Here is a 20,061-nt window from a genome sequence, read left to right on the forward strand (position 1 = left end):
CACACACCCAGCTTCTTCCCTAATATGTCCAGTCCAGGGTGCCCAGAAGAACCAGTGGCATGGGCCAAAGTGGTCCCAGTCTTGCTCCTGCCTGCACCCAGGCCCCAAACACTCCCAGCTCTGCCAAGCAGCCCCCATTCTCAGAGACAGGTGTGGGCTGCCAGGGTAGAAGAAGATGGCCACACCCCTATACCCACCATGTACACTGACATGGGCCCGGGTCTCCTCAGTGCCCACACGGCAGGCATACACGCCAGCATCCTCGCAGCTCAGGTCATGTAACACCAGCCCCCTTGTGCCAGCCGTCTGCAGGAAGTCACGCTTGTCACTGGGGCCTAGCTCCACGCCATCTTTGCTCCACACAACGCAGGCCTCAGGGCTGGACACCTCACACTGCAGGGTCAACGTGCTGTGCTCTTCTGCCGATACATCGTCCAACGCACGCAGGAACACCACTGGCTTTGCTGTGGGCAGAGCCAGGGCTGGTGAGGCACCGTGCCTCTGCTGGCCCTAAGGGGACCCTGCAGGCCCCAGCATGGCTCACCTCTGACCTCCAGGCGGGCGGAGGCTGACACCCTGAGGGAGCAGGCACACACAGTGCCTGCATTGGCCTGACGCACGCTCTTCAACACCAACGTGTGTCGGCGGCCCTCATGGATGACCTCATGGAAGCTATCGCTGCACAGGGTCACCCCGTTGAGTGACCACTCAACCTCCTCATCCTCATGCGACAACTCCAGCGAGAAGCAGGCCCGGCCCTCCTCTGTGGCCACTGTGTCCTGCAGCGGCTGCGTCACCGTCACCTCTCGTGCTGCATTGGGCACATGGAGACCTCAGCACTGCCCCCCTCCCTTGGTCCCTTGAGGCCCCCACTGCCCTTTCCCTACCTTCTACAGTGACTACAGCACTGCTCTGGGCACTGCCCGCCTGGCATCGGTATACGCCAGCATCGGCAGGCGTGAGCCGCAGGACACGCAGCTCAGCCATCTGGCCCTCTAGCCTCATCTTGAACTTGTCAGATGGAGTGAGGGGTGTGTCCTCCTTGTACCACTGCACGGCCTTGGGGGCCGGCCTGAAGTCACACGACAGAACCACCGACTGCAGCTCCCGTCCCACCTTGGGCTCCAGTGGCCGCACAAGCACTACTGGGATGTCTGTGGAGGGGACACACAGGGTTACAAGTCACAGGAAGCTCCATGCAAAAGCCGGAAGCCCTACTTCCCAAGGAAGCCCACTGTGGCCCCCAGCACGCACCCGAGACCACAAGGTGTGCAGAGCAGCGGGCCTTGCCAAGAGTGAAGTGCACAGGCCCAGTCATGGTGGAGCAGGTGCGGTGCAGGGTCAGCCGGTGCACAGTGCCTTCCTGCTCCAGGCCCACGTTTGGGCCTGCCTGCAGCACTGTCTGGCCCAAAAGCCACTTGGGTGGCCGCACCGAAGGGATGGAGATCTCGCACTCAAACCAGGCGGGGGCCGGTTCCATCACAGTCACGTCCTGCAGGCCCCGCACGATGCTAATGGACTGCTCTGTGGATGAGGGATGGGTCACAGGAACCTCCAATAGGCCCAAGGCTCCCCCCATGGTCTCCCTGTTGTGGTCCCCAGGATTTCCCACCCCCCGGCTCCTCCCAAGCTAGTACCGACCCAGGCTGCCCCAGGGATCCCCTCCCAGTCCCCAGGCGCACACCTTCCACAAAGAATTGGGCACTGGTCTGCACGTCACCAGCATCACAAGTGTAGGTGTCCTCGTCCTCTGGCTGCACATCCCTGATGACCAGCTTGCGGTACACACCATCGCTGACCATGTCATACTTGGTGCCTGGCTGCAGTTCCTCGTGCCCCTTGAACCACCGCACCTGTGCACTGGCCCGAGACAGCTGGCACTCAAGCACACCACGGTGCCGTTCCATGGCAATCTTGTCCCGCAGGGGGCGTACCAGGGTCACTGGCAGTTCTAAGGGCAGTGAGGGGGGCATCAGGACCCATGCTCTGCTCCTGAGGGGTCCAGCCCCATGTGCCCAGCCCATTGGTCAACAGGATATCAGGCTAAGAGTCCTCCAGCGGCTGTCTTCACCAGGGACCAGCAAGGAGGGCAGGTATAGTGGTCTCCCCTGCATGCACCACTGACCAGCTGTGCCTCTCCTGAACAGCCCTCCCCACACCCACACACCACCACCCACGTCTGCCCACAGACCCCAGTTTCAGAGTCACCAGCCCCTAGACCCAAGCACAGCAGAGCCCTACCTACCCATACCCACACCTGTTCTCCAGGGGAAGACCGCCACCACCACCCTCCGAGCACTAGATGCCTCACACCCCATTTCCACCAAGAGGAGACAGGGGCACCCACGAAAATACAGCCACCCCTCCATGCAGCTGCAAGCCCCAACTCAAAACCTTTCACTCGGAGCTGGGCACAAGACTCTGCACTTTCGGCTACAAATCTGATCTCTCCTACATCTTCCACCACAACCTTCCGAAAGATGAGGGTATGGGTCCTCCCTGGGGAGAAAAAAGATGAGGGTAAGTCCTCCCTGGAACAGGTTTTTAAGAGTGTGTCTCCCTGGGTCAGAGGCAGCTTTGGTTAGGAGCCCACAACCCTTCCGGCGCACCTACCACTCCCTGCTCCCACCTTCCTGCCGGATGCGCAGGTTCTCGCTGGGCCGCAGCTTAGTGCCTTCCCGGAACCACTGGCCGGACACCTCGTCGTGGGAAACCTCACAGGAGAAGGTGGCACCCTCCTTCTCGGTCACCTCTACATCCTCCAGAGGCCGCACGATCTGAATGTCACGGCCTAGGTAGGAAGAGGGGCCATGCCAGGACTGGACATGGGGACCGCCTAGGCTGCAGGCAGGGGTATCCAGTGCAGCATGAGGGCACACGGGGATGAGAATCTGTCCTGCCCACCTGCCTGGCTCTCACCTTGCACCTTCAGAGAGGCAGAGGTCTGGGCATCCCCAGCATCACACACGTACACACCCTGGTCCCCACGCTCACAGGAGTACACAGTGAGGCTCCTGCAGGTACCTTGGGCCGAAATGCCCACAGCCTTTCCTGCTCGCAACTCCACGCCATCCTGTGGACCGAGAGGCCTGGTCAGGTCCATGTGAGGCCAGCCTGGTCAGTGGCCAGCTCAAAGGGATCCCTGAAGTGAGAGGTACCTTCAGCCAGTGCACAGTGACATTGGATCGTGACAACTCGCATTCCAGTGTGACCTTGTCCTTTTCAGCAGCCACAACATCCTGCAGCGGGCGGCTGAAGTGCACAGGCAGCTCTGGGGGACAGGAAGGACATGAATGGAAGAGGCAGGGCTTGGGGTACCCTTCTGGAAGGAATGGGGGCAGAAAGGGGCACAAGAAGCGAGGGAGAGGCTGGGCCAACTCTGGGAAGGAGCCCAAGAATTCACCATCCCTGCTGCAGGGCCCAATTGGGACAGGCAGGGACCCCGAGGGGGCAACCTCCACCTTGACACCCACCACTGACGACAAGCCGAGCCGAGGTGTGCACACCCTCAGCCCTGAAGGCCACCAGGCCCCCATCCTGTGGCCGCAGCTCCAACAGTGTCAGGGTGTGGGTGGGGCCATGCACCACAAGCTGGCAGGTGGGTCCTGGCTGCAGCCGCAGGCCGTCACGTGTCCAGCTGCCCTCCACATCAGCATGGGACAACTCCACCTGCAGGGTGGCTGAGCCTTGCTCCAGAACCTCCACTGCCTGCAAGCCACGGACCAGCCGCACCTGGCGCACTGCAGATGGCAAGGGTTATAGTGAGTCTGGCACAGCCCTGCCCTTCAGGGTTCTCCCAGTCACCAGCCCCAAGCCCTGTCAGCTCACTCTCCACGCTGAGTTTGGCCTGGGTCTTGTCATCTGGCGTCTCACAGCCATAGAAACCACGGTCCTCATAGCTCACGCAGTGCAGCCGCAGGCGGTGGTGCACACCCTCAGCTAGGATCTCCACATTCTCTCCAGGCACCAGGACCACTGCGTTCCGAGTCCACTTCACTTGCGGCCATGGCCGTGACAACTCCACCTCCAGCGTCGCTGGAGTCCGCTCCTCTACCGTCTGTGCTGCCAGCTTCTTTCTGAACAATACTGGAGCCTCTGAGGCCAGAGAGAAGTGGTCACCCACAACCTGCTCACTCCACTAGCCCCTCACATGCTCACACCCAGCCCACCAGGGCCTGCGCCAAGGGGCTCCAGGGGCCTGCATCTATTTGCCTCCTCCAGAAACTCCCCCGGGTTACAGTTCACCACAGCCACCTGCTGTCCACTTAGAGAAGGAATCCAGCTCCTGTGACCCAGTGCTGGAAGTGAGTCAGGTAGACCAGTGGGACAAACAGGTAGCCTCCACAGAGAGCACCAGGAACCACGCAGGCTCACCTCGGACTCTCAGACTGGCAGCAGTGGAGATGCCCTCTGCCTCTGCAGAGATTTGGCCCGCATCCCCAAGGGTCAGGCCGGAGATGGTCAGGCTGTGCACTGCGCCACTCCGCGAGATGACCACCTTCTCGCCTGGCTGCAGCACAGTGCCGTTGTGGTGCCAGGTGACAGCTGTATCCTCCGGGGATACCACACACTGGAAGGTGGCCTCACTGCCCTCCTCCGCTACTGCTGCGCTCAGCTGGGATGTAAACTTGACCACACGTGGCACTGCAGATGAGCGGGCTTGGAATGAGCAGGGGCGAGCCGAGGCCCCTGCTCCCAAGCCCCCACCCCGCTACCGCCCCATGACCGCGCACGTACCGCAAACTGACAACCTCGCACTAGTGCGGTCGTCGCGGGTCTCGCACACATACTCGCCCGCGTCCTCAGAGCGCAGGCCCGACACGGTGAGGGTGCGCAGGAGCCCCGCAGCCTCCATCTGGAAGCGCCTACCAGGCCGCAGCTGCATATCCCCGCAGCGCCACACCACCTGGGCCTGAGGGACACTGAGCTCACAGGCCAGTGTTACAGAGCCGCCCAGCTCACCACTCATGGGCACCAGTGGTCGGAGGAACGTGGCAACCACCTCTGCCGGCGAAGCAAGTGTTAAGGACACCACACACATCAGGGCCCTCCTCCACTGCACACCCTACCCCAGTTCCACTCTGCTCACCTTGCACCTGCACGACAAAGTCCTGGCCTGTGACGCCAACATGACAGCTGTAGACCGCACTATCCAGCAGCTGGGCACCTCGCACAGTCAGGGAGTGGGTGTCCCCTAGGCTGGCCATAGTGTGCCGCTGGCTGCGGCGAATCTCCACTCCATCCTTGAGCCAGGCCACCATGGCCGCAGAGGGCGTGGCCAGCGTGGCAGTCAGGACGATGTCCTCATGCTCTCTGACCACCATAGGTTTCCTGTGACCCCGGCTCCCAGGAGCTCCAGGGCCTTCAGGCTCTGCCTCTGCAGGAGGCTCTAAGGGAGGTAACAGCAAGGTGTTGAGGAGGGTGACTCAAGAACACGCATGCCAACCTCTGCCACTGTCACCCAGTGCATAGCAGACACTACCAGAAACCTGAACAGGAGTGACACACAAGGAAGCAGGGGCCTGAGGCCAAGTGGGAAAAGAACTAAGCCGGGATCTCAGATACAGACATAGGCAGTCAACCGACAACGGAACAGAAACGGTAGCAGGACAAGCAAGGCACTGCCAGAGATCTAGGCACAAGTCTATGCAAATGATCTTCTGTGTCTACACAGTGAGTGTCTGTGTGTCCATCAGAGTGTATTTCTGCAAAATTCACACCACACAGCCGGCACAGGAGCCTGAGCAACAGCTGCAGCAGCCTTCTGAGCAAGCCCCATCCAACAATCCCCAACAAACACCACAGTCAATATGACAAGGTCAAGCCCAGAAGAGATCTCCAGAATTGCACAAACTCTACATCTCCATCTGTTACCACTGGGAAAACCAGTGGACAAATTAAAAACCAGAGTCCACTTGAGAACAGAAGGTAGGAAAGGCAAAACAAACACACACACAAAAAAAGAACAGGAAATCTGGGCAGAAAGAATCCCAGGGAGGAAAACATAACGTCAACACATTGAAAACAATGACACCATAAAGAAAAGCCGTACATCTACCCAAAAACACAAAAAATGACTGGCAAAGAAAGGAAAAAACTGAATCTATGATTGAAAAAGGCTAACTATAAACAAGGCTTCAGCGAGCAAAATAAAACATTGTCAGATAAGGGTACACACTAAATATTCAGCTGTGTCACTTCAAATTAATACCTGCCACGTCCAGGCGGAAGGAGACCCTCTGGCCCCCGGCCTCGCAGCTGTACTCCCCGGCGTCCGCCGTGCCCGCCTGCTGCACCACCAGTCGCCGCGTGCAGCCCGCGGCCTCCATGCGCACCCTCGAGCTCGAGCTCAGCTTCTTCCCATCCTTGCACCACGCCACCTGCGTCTGCGCCTGGGCCACCTCGCAGCTCAGTGTGGCGCTGGCCCCCGCCTCGGTCCTCACCTCGCTGTGCGCCGCCTGCTCCTTGGCAAACACCACCTTGGGCTCTGTAATGGGCGAGCAACCCATGGTCAGGGGCCGGGCCAGACCCAGCCCCGCACTCTCCACGCCTGCTGCTGCTGTCTGAAAAGCCCGGCCAGGGCCAGCGCCCCTTAAAGGAGAGAAACACACAGGACACAACCCTCCAGAAGACCCCAGGGAGGGGAGGCAGGGTTGTCGGGGCAAGCGTCCACAGGCAGCCAACCACATGAGCTTCAGCCTGCTCTGCACGGACCTGACTGAGCCCTGAGCACGCTCTGTGCAGACCAGGCAACTCCAGCACCCGTGTGCTGAGTGCTTCAGGCACCACACAGAGCACGGAGAGCCAGGGCAACCAAGCCCATCACCGCCCTGAGAGCCAAACGTCAGTGTGGGCCAACCAGGAGAGAGCTGGTGCCCAGCACGATGGCTCAACTGGCTCATGCTCCACCTACAAGCACCACCGTCCCATATGGGCGCCGGGTCGCATCCTGGCTACTCCTCTTCCCATCCAGCTCCCTGCTTCTGGCCTGGGACACCAGTGGAGGATGGCCCAAGTCCTCGGGACACCCCACACCCACGGGACAGACCCGCAAGAACCCTTGGCTCCTGCCTTCAGGTAGGCTCAGCTCCGGCCGTTGCGACCATTTGGGGAGTGAACCAGAGGATGCAAAGCCTCTCTCTGTCTCGCTCTCGCTCTCTGCCTCTGCTTCTCTCTGTGGAACTGCGTTTCTGACAAACAGAGACCTTTTAAAGAAAGACAGGCAGACACCGAGAACAAACGAGAGCGAGAGAGAGACAGACAGCAAGAGAGCAAGAGGGCGAGCGAGCTGGGGGTCAGTAGGGCCAGTCAGGAGAGGGCAGCGTGTCAGTGTGAGCCCGTCAGCACAGACCTAAGTGGCAGGACACAGCCTAATGGCAGCGTGTGCCTATCAGGACAGAGCTGAGGACCTAACCACGCCAACGACACAGGTCAGGCTGTGGCCAATCGCAAGAGAGTCTGTGTGGACCACTAAGCACAGCACAGAGCCTCAGGGATTGGCCAATCGGGAGAGAACCCAGTGCCAGGGAGGAGCCGATGGAGACATAGGCGAGTGCCAAGCCAGGTGTCAGGTGGAGTGGTGGCCAAGGCGTATGGGTTCTCCCACTCACGGTTCTCATGACAAGATAGGCCAGGTGGAAAGGAGGGGCTGAGCAGGAAGGACGGCTGGACGGGCTGCTCACCCAGGCAGCCGGCACAGGCGGCCTGAGGCACGGGGCACCAGTGGGCACAGATGGACAGACTGCAGAGACACCGCCTCCTGTTGGGCATGCCTGTCCCTGCAGCCCAGCACCCAGACAGGAGCATCAGGTGAGGAGAGCCCAAGCCCACTGGGGCAGGGCACACGGGAAGCTCAGCTCAGCCCTGGGCCGGCCCTGGTCTGCAGGTGCGACAGCCCGGCCCGGGAGGCACTGGGCACAGCCAGGGCCCTGCAGTCAGGGGCCCCAAAGGGAGACGAAGCCACGGCCTCGGCACCTCCTGCTGTGCGTGTGTCACCTTGCACCCCAGCGGTCCCTGCCCACAACCCCCACCATGGACCCACCTGCCACGTCCAGGCGGAAGGAGACCCTCTGGCCCCCGGCCTCGCAGCTGTACTCCCCGGCGTCTGCCGTGCCCGCCTGCTGCACCACCAGTCGCCGCGTGCAGCCCGCGGCCTCCATGCGCACCCTCGAGCTCGAGCTCAGCTTCTTCCCATCCTTGCACCACGCCACCTGCGTCTGCGCCTGGGCCACCTCGCAGCTCAGTGTGGCGCTGGCCCCCGCCTCGGTCCTCACCTCGCTGTGCGCCGCCTGCTCCTTGGCAAACACCACCTTGGGCTCTGTAATGGGCGAGCAACCCATGGTCAGGGGCCGGGCCAGACCCAGCCCCGCACTCTCCACGCCTGCTGCTGCTGTCTGAAAAGCCCGGCCAGGGCCAGCGCCCCTTAAAGGAGAGAAACACACAGGACACAACCCTCCAGAAGACCCCAGGGAGGGGAGGCAGGGTTGTCGGGGCAAGCGTCCACAGGCAGCCAACCACATGAGCTTCAGCCTGCTCTGCACGGACCCGACTGAGCCCTGAGCACGCTCTGTGCAGACCAGGCAACTCCAGCACCCGTGTGCTGAGTGCTTCAGGCACCACACAGAGCACGGAGAGCCAGGGCAACCAAGCCCATCACCGCCCTGAGAGCCAAACGTCAGTGTGGGCCAACCAGGAGAGAGCTGGTGCCCAGCACGATGGCTCAACTGGCTCATGCTCCACCTACAAGCACCACCGTCCCATATGGGCGCCGGGTCGCATCCTGGCTACTCCTCTTCCCATCCAGCTCCCTGCTTCTGGCCTGGGACACCAGTGGAGGATGGCCCAAGTCCTCGGGACACCCCACACCCACGGGACAGACCCGCAAGAACCCTTGGCTCCTGCCTTCAGGTAGGCTCAGCTCCGGCCGTTGCGACCATTTGGGGAGTGAACCAGAGGATGCAAAGCCTCTCTCTGTCTCGCTCTCGCTCTCTGCCTCTGCTTCTCTCTGTGGAACTGCGTTTCTGACAAACAAAGAGACCTTTTAAAGAAAGACAGGCAGACACCGAGAACAAACGAGAGCGAGAGAGAGACAGACAGCAAGAGAGCGAGAGGGCGAGCGAGCTGGGGGTCAGTAGGGCCAGTCAGGAGAGGGCAGCGTGTCAGTGTGAGCCTGTCAGCACAGACTTAAGTGGCAGGACACAGCCTAATGGCAGCGTGTGCCCATCATGACAGAGCTGAGGACCTAACCACGCCAACGACACAGGTCAGGCTGTGGCCAATCGCAAGAGAGTCTGTGTGGACCACTAAGCACAGCACAGAGCCTCAGGGATTGGCCAATCGGGAGAGAACCCAGTGCCAGGGAGGAGCCGATGGAGACATAGGCGGGTGCCAAGCCAGGTGTCAGGTGGAGTGGTGGCCAAGGCGTATGGGTTCTCCCACTCACGGTTCTCATGACAAGATAGGCCAGGTGGAAAGGAGGGGCTGAGCAGGAAGGACGGCTGGACGGGCTGCTCACCCAGGCAGCCGGCACAGGCGGCCTGAGGCACGGGGCACCAGTGGGCACAGATGGACAGACTGCAGAGACACCGCCTCCTGTTGGGCATGCCTGTCCCTGCAGCCCAGCACCCAGACAGGAGCATCAGGTGAGGAGAGCCCAAGCCCACTGGGGCAGGGCACACGGGAAGCTCAGCTCAGCCCTGGGCCGGCCCTGGTCTGCAGGTGCGACAGCCCGGCCCGGGAGGCACTGGGCACAGCCAGGGCCCTGCAGTCAGGGGCCCCAAAGGGAGACGAAGCCACGGCCTCGGCACCTCCTGCTGTGCGTGTGTCACCTTGCACCCCAGCGGTCCCTGCCCACAACCCCCACCATGGACCCACCTGCCACGTCCAGGCGGAAGGAGACCCTCTGGCCCCCGGCCTCGCAGCTGTACTCCCCGGCGTCCGCCGTGCCCGCCTGCTGCACCACCAGTCGCCGCGTGCAGCCCGCGGCCTCCATGCGCACCCTCGAGCTCGAGCTCAGCTTCTTCCCATCCTTGCACCACGCCACCTGCGTCTGCGCCTGGGCCACCTCGCAGCTCAGTGTGGCGCTGGCCCCCGCCTCGGTCCTCACCTCGCTGTGCGCCGCCTGCTCCTTGGCAAACACCACCTTGGGCTCTGTAATGGGCGAGCAACCCATGGTCAGGGGCCGGGCCAGACCCAGCCCCGCACTCTCCATGCCTGCTGCTGCTGTCTGAAAAGCCCGGCCAGGGCCAGCGCCCCTTAAAGGAGAGAAACACACAGGACACAACCCTCCAGAAGACCCCAGGGAGGGGAGGCAGGGTTGTCGGGGCAAGCGTCCACAGGCAGCCAACCACATGAGCTTCAGCCTGCTCTGCACGGACCCGACTGAGCCCTGAGCACGCTCTGTGCAGACCAGGCAACTCCAGCACCCGTGTGCTGAGTGCTTCAGGCACCACACAGAGCACGGAGAGCCAGGGCAACCAAGCCCATCACCGCCCTGAGAGCCAAACGTCAGTGTGGGCCAACCAGGAGAGAGCTGGTGCCCAGCACGATGGCTCAACTGGCTCATGCTCCACCTACAAGCACCACCGTCCCATATGGGCGCCGGGTCGCATCCTGGCTACTCCTCTTCCCATCCAGCTCCCTGCTTCTGGCCTGGGACACCAGTGGAGGATGGCCCAAGTCCTCGGGACACCCCACACCCACGGGACAGACCCGCAAGAACCCTTGGCTCCTGCCTTCAGGTAGGCTCAGCTCCGGCCGTTGCGACCATTTGGGGAGTGAACCAGAGGATGCAAAGCCTCTCTCTGTCTCGCTCTCGCTCTCTGCCTCTGCTTCTCTCTGTGGAACTGCGTTTCTGACAAACAGAGACCTTTTAAAGAAAGACAGGCAGACACCGAGAACAAACGAGAGCGAGAGAGAGACAGACAGCAAGAGAGCGAGAGGGCGAGCGAGCTGGGGGTCAGTAGGGCCAGTCAGGAGAGGGCAGCGTGTCAGTGTGAGCCCGTCAGCACAGACCTAAGTGGCAGGACACAGCCTAATGGCAGCGTGTGCCTATCAGGACAGAGCTGAGGACCTAACCACGCCAACGACACAGGTCAGGCTGTGGCCAATCGCAAGAGAGTCTGTGTGGACCACTAAGCACAGCACAGAGCCTCAGGGATTGGCCAATCGGGAGAGAACCCAGTGCCAGGGAGGAGCCGATGGAGACATAGGCGGGTGCCAAGCCAGGTGTCAGGTGGAGTGGTGGCCAAGGCGTATGGGTTCTCCCACTCACGGTTCTCATGACAAGATAGGCCAGGTGGAAAGGAGGGGCTGAGCAGGAAGGACGGCTGGACGGGCTGCTCACCCAGGCAGCCGGCACAGGCGGCCTGAGGCACGGGGCACCAGTGGGCACAGATGGACAGACTGCAGAGACACCGCCTCCTGTTGGGCATGCCTGTCCCTGCAGCCCAGCACCCAGACAGGAGCATCAGGTGAGGAGAGCCCAAGCCCACTGGGGCAGGGCACACGGGAAGCTCAGCTCAGCCCTGGGCCGGCCCTGGTCTGCAGGTGCGACAGCCCGGCCCGGGAGGCACTGGGCACAGCCAGGGCCCTGCAGTCAGGGGCCCCAAAGGGAGACGAAGCCACGGCCTCGGCACCTCCTGCTGTGCGTGTGTCACCTTGCACCCCAGCGGTCCCTGCCCACAACCCCCACCATGGACCCACCTGCCACGTCCAGGCGGAAGGAGACCCTCTGGCCCCCGGCCTCGCAGCTGTACTCCCCGGCGTCTGCCGTGCCCGCCTGCTGCACCACCAGTCGCCGCGTGCAGCCCGCGGCCTCCATGCGCACCCTCGAGCTCGAGCTCAGCTTCTTCCCATCCTTGCACCACGCCACCTGCGTCTGCGCCTGGGCCACCTCGCAGCTCAGTGTGGCGCTGGCCCCCGCCTCGGTCCTCACCTCGCTGTGCGCCGCCTGCTCCTTGGCAAACACCACCTTGGGCTCTGTAATGGGCGAGCAACCCATGGTCAGGGGCCGGGCCAGACCCAGCCCCGCACTCTCCACGCCTGCTGCTGCTGTCTGAAAAGCCCGGCCAGGGCCAGCGCCCCTTAAAGGAGAGAAACACACAGGACACAACCCTCCAGAAGACCCCAGGGAGGGGAGGCAGGGTTGTCGGGGCAAGCGTCCACAGGCAGCCAACCACATGAGCTTCAGCCTGCTCTGCACGGACCTGACTGAGCCCTGAGCACGCTCTGTGCAGACCAGGCAACTCCAGCACCCGTGTGCTGAGTGCTTCAGGCACCACACAGAGCACGGAGAGCCAGGGCAACCAAGCCCATCACCGCCCTGAGAGCCAAACGTCAGTGTGGGCCAACCAGGAGAGAGCTGGTGCCCAGCACGATGGCTCAACTGGCTCATGCTCCACCTACAAGCACCACCGTCCCATATGGGCGCCGGGTCGCATCCTGGCTACTCCTCTTCCCATCCAGCTCCCTGCTTCTGGCCTGGGACACCAGTGGAGGATGGCCCAAGTCCTCGGGACACCCCACACCCACGGGACAGACCCGCAAGAACCCTTGGCTCCTGCCTTCAGGTAGGCTCAGCTCCGGCCGTTGCGACCATTTGGGGAGTGAACCAGAGGATGCAAAGCCTCTCTCTGTCTCGCTCTCGCTCTCTGCCTCTGCTTCTCTCTGTGGAACTGCGTTTCTGACAGAGACCTTTTAAAGAAAGACAGGCAGACACCGAGAACAAACGAGAGCGAGAGAGAGACAGACAGCAAGAGAGCGAGAGGGCGAGCGAGCTGGGGGTCAGTAGGGCCAGTCAGGAGAGGGTAGCGTGTCAGTGTGAGCCCGTCAGCACAGACCTAAGTGGCAGGACACAGCCTAATGGCAGCGTGTGCCTATCAGGACAGAGCTGAGGACCTAACCACGCCAACGACACAGGTCAGGCTGTGGCCAATCGCAAGAGAGTCTGTGTGGACCACTAAGCACAGCACAGAGCCTCAGGGATTGGCCAATCGGGAGAGAACCCAGTGCCAGGGAGGAGCCGATGGAGACATAGGCGGGTGCCAAGCCAGGTGTCAGGTGGAGTGGTGGCCAAGGCGTATGGGTCCTCCCACTCACGGTTCTCATGACAAGATAGGCCAGGTGGAAAGGAGGGGCTGAGCAGGAAGGACGGCTGGACGGGCTGCTCACCCAGGCAGCCGGCACAGGCGGCCTGAGGCACGGGGCACCAGTGGGCACAGATGGACAGACTGCAGAGACACCGCCTCCTGTTGGGCATGCCTGTCCCTGCAGCCCAGCACCCAGACAGGAGCATCAGGTGAGGAGAGCCCAAGCCCACTGGGGCAGGGCACACGGGAAGCTCAGCTCAGCCCTGGGCCGGCCCTGGTCTGCAGGTGCGACAGCCCGGCCCGGGAGGCACTGGGCACAGCCAGGGCCCTGCAGTCAGGGGCCCCAAAGGGAGACGAAGCCACGGCCTCGGCACCTCCTGCTGTGCGTGTGTCACCTTGCACCCCAGCGGTCCCTGCCCACAACCCCCACCATGGACCCACCTGCCACGTCCAGGCGGAAGGAGACCCTCTGGCCCCCGGCCTCGCAGCTGTACTCCCCGGCGTCCGCCGTGCCCGCCTGCTGCACCACCAGTCGCCGCGTGCAGCCCGCGGCCTCCATGCGCACCCTCGAGCTCGAGCTCAGCTTCTTCCCATCCTTGCACCACGCCACCTGCGTCTGCGCCTGGGCCACCTCGCAGCTCAGTGTGGCGCTGGCCCCCGCCTCGGTCCTCACCTCGCTGTGCGCCGCCTGCTCCTTGGCAAACACCACCTTGGGCTCTGTAATGGGCGAGCAACCCATGGTCAGGGGCCGGGCCAGACCCAGCCCCGCACTCTCCATGCCTGCTGCTGCTGTCTGAAAAGCCCGGCCAGGGCCAGCGCCCCTTAAAGGAGAGAAACACACAGGACACAACCCTCCAGAAGACCCCAGGGAGGGGAGGCAGGGTTGTCGGGGCAAGCGTCCACAGGCAGCCAACCACATGAGCTTCAGCCTGCTCTGCACGGACCCGACTGAGCCCTGAGCACGCTCTGTGCAGACCAGGCAACTCCAGCACCCGTGTGCTGAGTGCTTCAGGCACCACACAGAGCACGGAGAGCCAGGGCAACCAAGCCCATCACCGCCCTGAGAGCCAAACGTCAGTGTGGGCCAACCAGGAGAGAGCTGGTGCCCAGCACGATGGCTCAACTGGCTCATGCTCCACCTACAAGCACCACCGTCCCATATGGGCGCCGGGTCGCATCCTGGCTACTCCTCTTCCCATCCAGCTCCCTGCTTCTGGCCTGGGACACCAGTGGAGGATGGCCCAAGTCCTCGGGACACCCCACACCCACGGGACAGACCCGCAAGAACCCTTGGCTCCTGCCTTCAGGTAGGCTCAGCTCCGGCCGTTGCGACCATTTGGGGAGTGAACCAGAGGATGCAAAGCCTCTCTCTGTCTCGCTCTCGCTCTCTGCCTCTGCTTCTCTCTGTGGAACTGCGTTTCTGACAAACAAAGAGACCTTTTAAAGAAAGACAGGCAGACACCGAGAACAAACGAGAGCGAGAGAGAGACAGACAGCAAGAGAGCGAGAGGGCGAGCGAGCTGGGGGTCAGTAGGGCCAGTCAGGAGAGGGCAGCGTGTCAGTGTGAGCCCGTCAGCACAGACCTAAGTGGCAGGACACAGCCTAATGGCAGCGTGTGCCTATCAGGACAGAGCTGAGGACCTAACCACGCCAACGACACAGGTCAGGCTGTGGCCAATCGCAAGAGAGTCTGTGTGGACCACTAAGCACAGCACAGAGCCTCAGGGATTGGCCAATCGGGAGAGAACCCAGTGCCAGGGAGGAGCCGATGGAGACATAGGCGGGTGCCAAGCCAGGTGTCAGGTGGAGTGGTGGCCAAGGCGTATGGGTCCTCCCACTCACGGTTCTCATGACAAGATAGGCCAGGTGGAAAGGAGGGGCTGAGCAGGAAGGACGGCTGGACGGGCTGCTCACCCAGGCAGCCGGCACAGGCGGCCTGAGGCACGGGGCACCAGTGGGCACAGATGGACAGACTGCAGAGACACCGCCTCCTGTTGGGCATGCCTGTCCCTGCAGCCCAGCACCCAGACAGGAGCATCAGGTGAGGAGAGCCCAAGCCCACTGGGGCAGGGCACACGGGAAGCTCAGCTCAGCCCTGGGCCGGCCCTGGTCTGCAGGTGCGACAGCCCGGCCCGGGAGGCACTGGGCACAGCCAGGGCCCTGCAGTCAGGGGCCCCAAAGGGAGACGAAGCCACGGCCTCGGCACCTCCTGCTGTGCGTGTGTCACCTTGCACCCCAGCGGTCCCTGCCCACAACCCCCACCATGGACCCACCTGCCACGTCCAGGCGGAAGGAGACCCTCTGGCCCCCGGCCTCGCAGCTGTACTCCCCGGCGTCCGCCGTGCCCGCCTGCTGCACCACCAGTCGCCGCGTGCAGCCCGCGGCCTCCATGCGCACCCTCGAGCTCGAGCTCAGCTTCTTCCCATCCTTGCACCACGCCACCTGCGTCTGCGCCTGGGCCACCTCGCAGCTCAGTGTGGCGCTGGCCCCCGCCTCGGTCCTCACCTCGCTGTGCGCCGCCTGCTCCTTGGCAAACACCACCTTGGGCTCTGTAATGGGCGAGCAACCCATGGTCAGGGGCCGGGCCAGACCCAGCCCCGCACTCTCCATGCCTGCTGCTGCTGTCTGAAAAGCCCGGCCAGGGCCAGCGCCCCTTAAAGGAGAGAAACACACAGGACACAACCCTCCAGAAGACCCCAGGGAGGGGAGGCAGGGTTGTCGGGGCAAGCGTCCACAGGCAGCCAACCACATGAGCTTCAGCCTGCTCTGCACGGACCCGACTGAGCCCTGAGCACGCTCTGTGCAGACCAGGCAACTCCAGCACCCGTGTGCTGAGTGCTTCAGGCACCACACAGAGCACGGAGAGCCAGGGCAACCAAGCCCATCACCGCCCTGAGAGCCAAACGTCAGTGTGGGCCAACCAGGAGAGAGCTGGTGCCCAGCACGATGGCTCAACTGGCTCATGCTCCACCTACAAGCACCACCGTCCCATATGGGCGCCGGGTCGCATCCTGGCTACTCCTCTTCCCATCCAGCTCCCTGCTTCTGGCCTGGGACACCAGTGGAGGATGGCCCAAGTCCTCGGGACACCCCACACCCACGGGACAGACCCGCAAGAACCCTTGGCTCCTGCCTTCAGGTAGGCTCAGCTCCGGCCGTTGCGACCATTTGGGGAGTGAACCAGAGGATGCAAAGCCTCTCTCTGTCTCGCTCTCGCTCTCTGCCTCTGCTTCTCTCTGTGGAACTGCGTTTCTGACAGAGACCTTTTAAAGAAAGACAGGCAGACACCGAGAACAAACGAGAGCGAGAGAGAGACAGACAGCAAGAGAGCGAGAGGGCGAGCGAGCTGGGGGTCAGTAGGGCCAGTCAGGAGAGGGCAGCGTGTCAGTGTGAGCCCGTCAGCACAGACCTAAGTGGCAGGACACAGCCTAATGGCAGCGTGTGCCTATCAGGACAGAGCTGAGGACCTAACCACGCCAACGACACAGGTCAGGCTGTGGCCAATCGCAAGAGAGTCTGTGTGGACCACTAAGCACAGCACAGAGCCTCAGGGATTGGCCAATCGGGAGAGAACCCAGTGCCAGGGAGGAGCCGATGGAGACATAGGCGGGTGCCAAGCCAGGTGTCAGGTGGAGTGGTGGCCAAGGCGTATGGGTCCTCCCACTCACGGTTCTCATGACAAGATAGGCCAGGTGGAAAGGAGGGGCTGAGCAGGAAGGACGGCTGGACGGGCTGCTCACCCAGGCAGCCGGCACAGGCGGCCTGAGGCACGGGGCACCAGTGGGCACAGATGGACAGACTGCAGAGACACCGCCTCCTGTTGGGCATGCCTGTCCCTGCAGCCCAGCACCCAGACAGGAGCATCAGGTGAGGAGAGCCCAAGCCCACTGGGGCAGGGCACACGGGAAGCTCAGCTCAGCCCTGGGCCGGCCCTGGTCTGCAGGTGCGACAGCCCGGCCCGGGAGGCACTGGGCACAGCCAGGGCCCTGCAGTCAGGGGCCCCAAAGGGAGACGAAGCCACGGCCTCGGCACCTCCTGCTGTGCGTGTGTCACCTTGCACCCCAGCGGTCCCTGCCCACAACCCCCACCATGGACCCACCTGCCACGTCCAGGCGGAAGGAGACCCTCTGGCCCCCGGCCTCGCAGCTGTACTCCCCGGCGTCCGCCGTGCCCGCCTGCTGCACCACCAGTCGCCGCGTGCAGCCCGCGGCCTCCATGCGCACCCTCGAGCTCGAGCTCAGCTTCTTCCCATCCTTGCACCACGCCACCTGCGTCTGCGCCTGGGCCACCTCGCAGCTCAGTGTGGCGCAGGCCCCCGCCTCGGTCCTCACCTCGCTGTGCGCCGCCTGCTCCTTGGCAAACACCACCTTGGGCTCTGTAATGGGCGAGCAACCCATGGTCAGGGGCCGGGCCAGACCCAGCCCCGCACTCTCCATGCCTGCTGCTGCTGTCTGAAAAGCCCGGCCAGGGCCAGCGCCCCTTAAAGGAGAGAAACACACAGGACACAACCCTCCAGAAGACCCCAGGGAGGGGAGGCAGGGTTGTCGGGGCAAGCGTCCACAGGCAGCCAACCACATGAGCTTCAGCCTGCTCTGCACGGACCCGACTGAGCCCTGAGCACGCTCTGTGCAGACCAGGCAACTCCAGCACCCGTGTCCTGAGTGCTTCAGGCACCACACAGAGCACGGAGAGCCAGGGCAACCAAGCCCATCACCGCCCTGAGAGCCAAACGTCAGTGTGGGCCAACCAGGAGAGAGCTGGTGCCCAGCACGATGGCTCAACTGGCTCATGCTCCACCTACAAGCACCACCGTCCCATATGGGCGCCGGGTCGCATCCTGGCTACTCCTCTTCCCATCCAGCTCCCTGCTTCTGGCCTGGGACACCAGTGGAGGATGGCCCAAGTCCTCGGGACACCCCACACCCACGGGACAGACCCGCAAGAACCCTTGGCTCCTGCCTTCAGGTAGGCTCAGCTCCGGCCGTTGCGACCATTTGGGGAGTGAACCAGAGGATGCAAAGCCTCTCTCTGTCTCGCTCTCGCTCTCTGCCTCTGCTTCTCTCTGTGGAACTGCGTTTCTGACAAACAAAGAGACCTTTTAAAGAAAGACAGGCAGACACCGAGAACAAACGAGAGCGAGAGAGAGACAGACAGCAAGAGAGCGAGAGGGCGAGCGAGCTGGGGGTCAGTAGGGCCAGTCAGGAGAGGGCAGCGTGTCAGTGTGAGCCCGTCAGCACAGACCTAAGTGGCAGGACACAGCCTAATGGCAGCGTGTGCCTATCAGGACAGAGCTGAGGACCTAACCACGCCAACGACACAGGTCAGGCTGTGGCCAATCGCAAGAGAGTCTGTGTGGACCACTAAGCACAGCACAGAGCCTCAGGGATTGGCCAATCGGGAGAGAACCCAGTGCCAGGGAGGAGCCGATGGAGACATAGGCGGGTGCCAAGCCAGGTGTCAGGTGGAGTGGTGGCCAAGGCGTATGGGTCCTCCCACTCACGGTTCTCATGACAAGATAGGCCAGGTGGAAAGGAGGGGCTGAGCAGGAAGGACGGCTGGACGGGCTGCTCACCCAGGCAGCCGGCACAGGCGGCCTGAGGCACGGGGCACCAGTGGGCACAGATGGACAGACTGCAGAGACACCGCCTCCTGTTGGGCATGCCTGTCCCTGCAGCCCAGCACCCAGACAGGAGCATCAGGTGAGGAGAGCCCAAGCCCACTGGGGCAGGGCACACGGGAAGCTCAGCTCAGCCCTGGGCCGGCCCTGGTCTGCAGGTGCGACAGCCCGGCCCGGGAGGCACTGGGCACAGCCAGGGCCCTGCAGTCAGGGGCCCCAAAGGGAGACGAAGCCACGGCCTCGGCACCTCCTGCTGTGCGTGTGTCACCTTGCACCCCAGCGGTCCCTGCCCACAACCCCCACCATGGACCCACCTGCCACGTCCAGGCGGAAGGAGACCCTCTGGCCCCCGGCCTCGCAGCTGTACTCCCCGGCGTCCGCCGTGCCCGCCTGCTGCACCACCAGTCGCCGCGTGCAGCCCGCGGCCTCCATGCGCACCCTCGAGCTCGAGCTCAGCTTCTTCCCATCCTTGCACCACGCCACCTGCGTCTGCGCCTGGGCCACCTCGCAGCTCAGTGTGGCGCTGGCCCCCGCCTCGGTCCTCACCTCGCTGTGCGCCGCCTGCTCCTTGGCAAACGCATTTTGAGTTTCTGTTTGTATAGTTAGAATGTGTGTGATTTTTCAGCTCCATTATTTCATGATTTCTCCGTCAGTCTCTCTAAAGCAGTCCATTTTTCATCTCATCGAGCATTAATTATGGCTCTCTGCCTCTCTAGTTTTTTCTTGTTGATATATAGATCATCTGCATTACTTATGCAGCTCTAAGTATGCCTTTTTCTGAACATCCAGATTCATACAGCCACACACACACGGGTGTCTTTCACTCTGTCCTCTCCTCAAGACAGTGTAGTTTCCCAATCTTCCCCTACCCCTTTCCTGCAGTCAATGCCGCCCTTGTCTTATTCCGCTATGCCTTTGTTCTGTCCCTACCGTAGTCACTGCTAACATCCTCTTGGTCATCTTCTGTTCTGCAGACAGTGTTCTGCAGACAGTGTTCTGCGGCAGCAAAGGCGACTGTGTTGGAGTACAGATACCACTGCCCACCTCCCTTTCTCCGGATGAACCCCGGTTTGATTTGTTGCCCCGGGATTCCTCCCTGGATATGCAACAGCCACACCCTCTGATTTCTGGAAATGTCAGCCAAGACCGTCAGAACCTTATCCACATCATGCTAGACTCGGTCCTTGGAAGTCTATGCAGAGCTCAAGAACTTATTCCCTGGTCACGGGGTCCTGAGAGGGGCCACAAGCAAGCCAGTCGGACGTCCCTTTCACAGTCCTCATCAAGACTTTCCCAAGCCCTCCATGGTGAATCACTCCTGCCCTCCTGCCACTCACTGAAGAAAATGACCCTGAC

General features: G+C 62.5%; 1 protein-coding gene across 1 annotated transcript in view; it reads right to left on the reverse strand.

Annotated features, from left to right (window-relative positions):
• OBSCN (obscurin, cytoskeletal calmodulin and titin-interacting RhoGEF) overlaps positions 1-20,061 on the reverse strand; it is an 82,104-nt gene that overhangs the window by 55,554 nt on the left and 6,489 nt on the right. Inside the window, exons 9-30 of the mRNA XM_058677405.1 lie at positions 19,020-19,295; positions 17,188-17,463; positions 15,362-15,637; positions 13,530-13,805; positions 11,704-11,979; positions 9,874-10,149; positions 8,042-8,317; positions 6,212-6,487; positions 5,090-5,389; positions 4,738-5,004; positions 4,375-4,644; positions 3,829-4,095; positions 3,474-3,740; positions 3,159-3,271; positions 2,920-3,073; positions 2,630-2,791; positions 2,395-2,499; positions 1,685-1,951; positions 1,255-1,524; positions 888-1,154; positions 545-811; positions 198-464 (exon numbers count right to left, since the gene is read on the reverse strand). Coding sequence (XP_058533388.1) covers positions 198-464; positions 545-811; positions 888-1,154; positions 1,255-1,524; positions 1,685-1,951; positions 2,395-2,499; positions 2,630-2,791; positions 2,920-3,073; positions 3,159-3,271; positions 3,474-3,740; positions 3,829-4,095; positions 4,375-4,644; positions 4,738-5,004; positions 5,090-5,389; positions 6,212-6,487; positions 8,042-8,317; positions 9,874-10,149; positions 11,704-11,979; positions 13,530-13,805; positions 15,362-15,637; positions 17,188-17,463; positions 19,020-19,295 — 5,451 coding nt within the window. The remainder of the gene's footprint in view (positions 1-197; positions 465-544; positions 812-887; positions 1,155-1,254; positions 1,525-1,684; positions 1,952-2,394; positions 2,500-2,629; positions 2,792-2,919; positions 3,074-3,158; positions 3,272-3,473; positions 3,741-3,828; positions 4,096-4,374; positions 4,645-4,737; positions 5,005-5,089; positions 5,390-6,211; positions 6,488-8,041; positions 8,318-9,873; positions 10,150-11,703; positions 11,980-13,529; positions 13,806-15,361; positions 15,638-17,187; positions 17,464-19,019; positions 19,296-20,061) is intronic.

Source organism: Ochotona princeps, chromosome 19, assembly GCF_030435755.1.
Source record: "Ochotona princeps isolate mOchPri1 chromosome 19, mOchPri1.hap1, whole genome shotgun sequence".
Classification (NCBI taxonomy): domain Eukaryota; kingdom Metazoa; phylum Chordata; class Mammalia; order Lagomorpha; family Ochotonidae; genus Ochotona; species Ochotona princeps.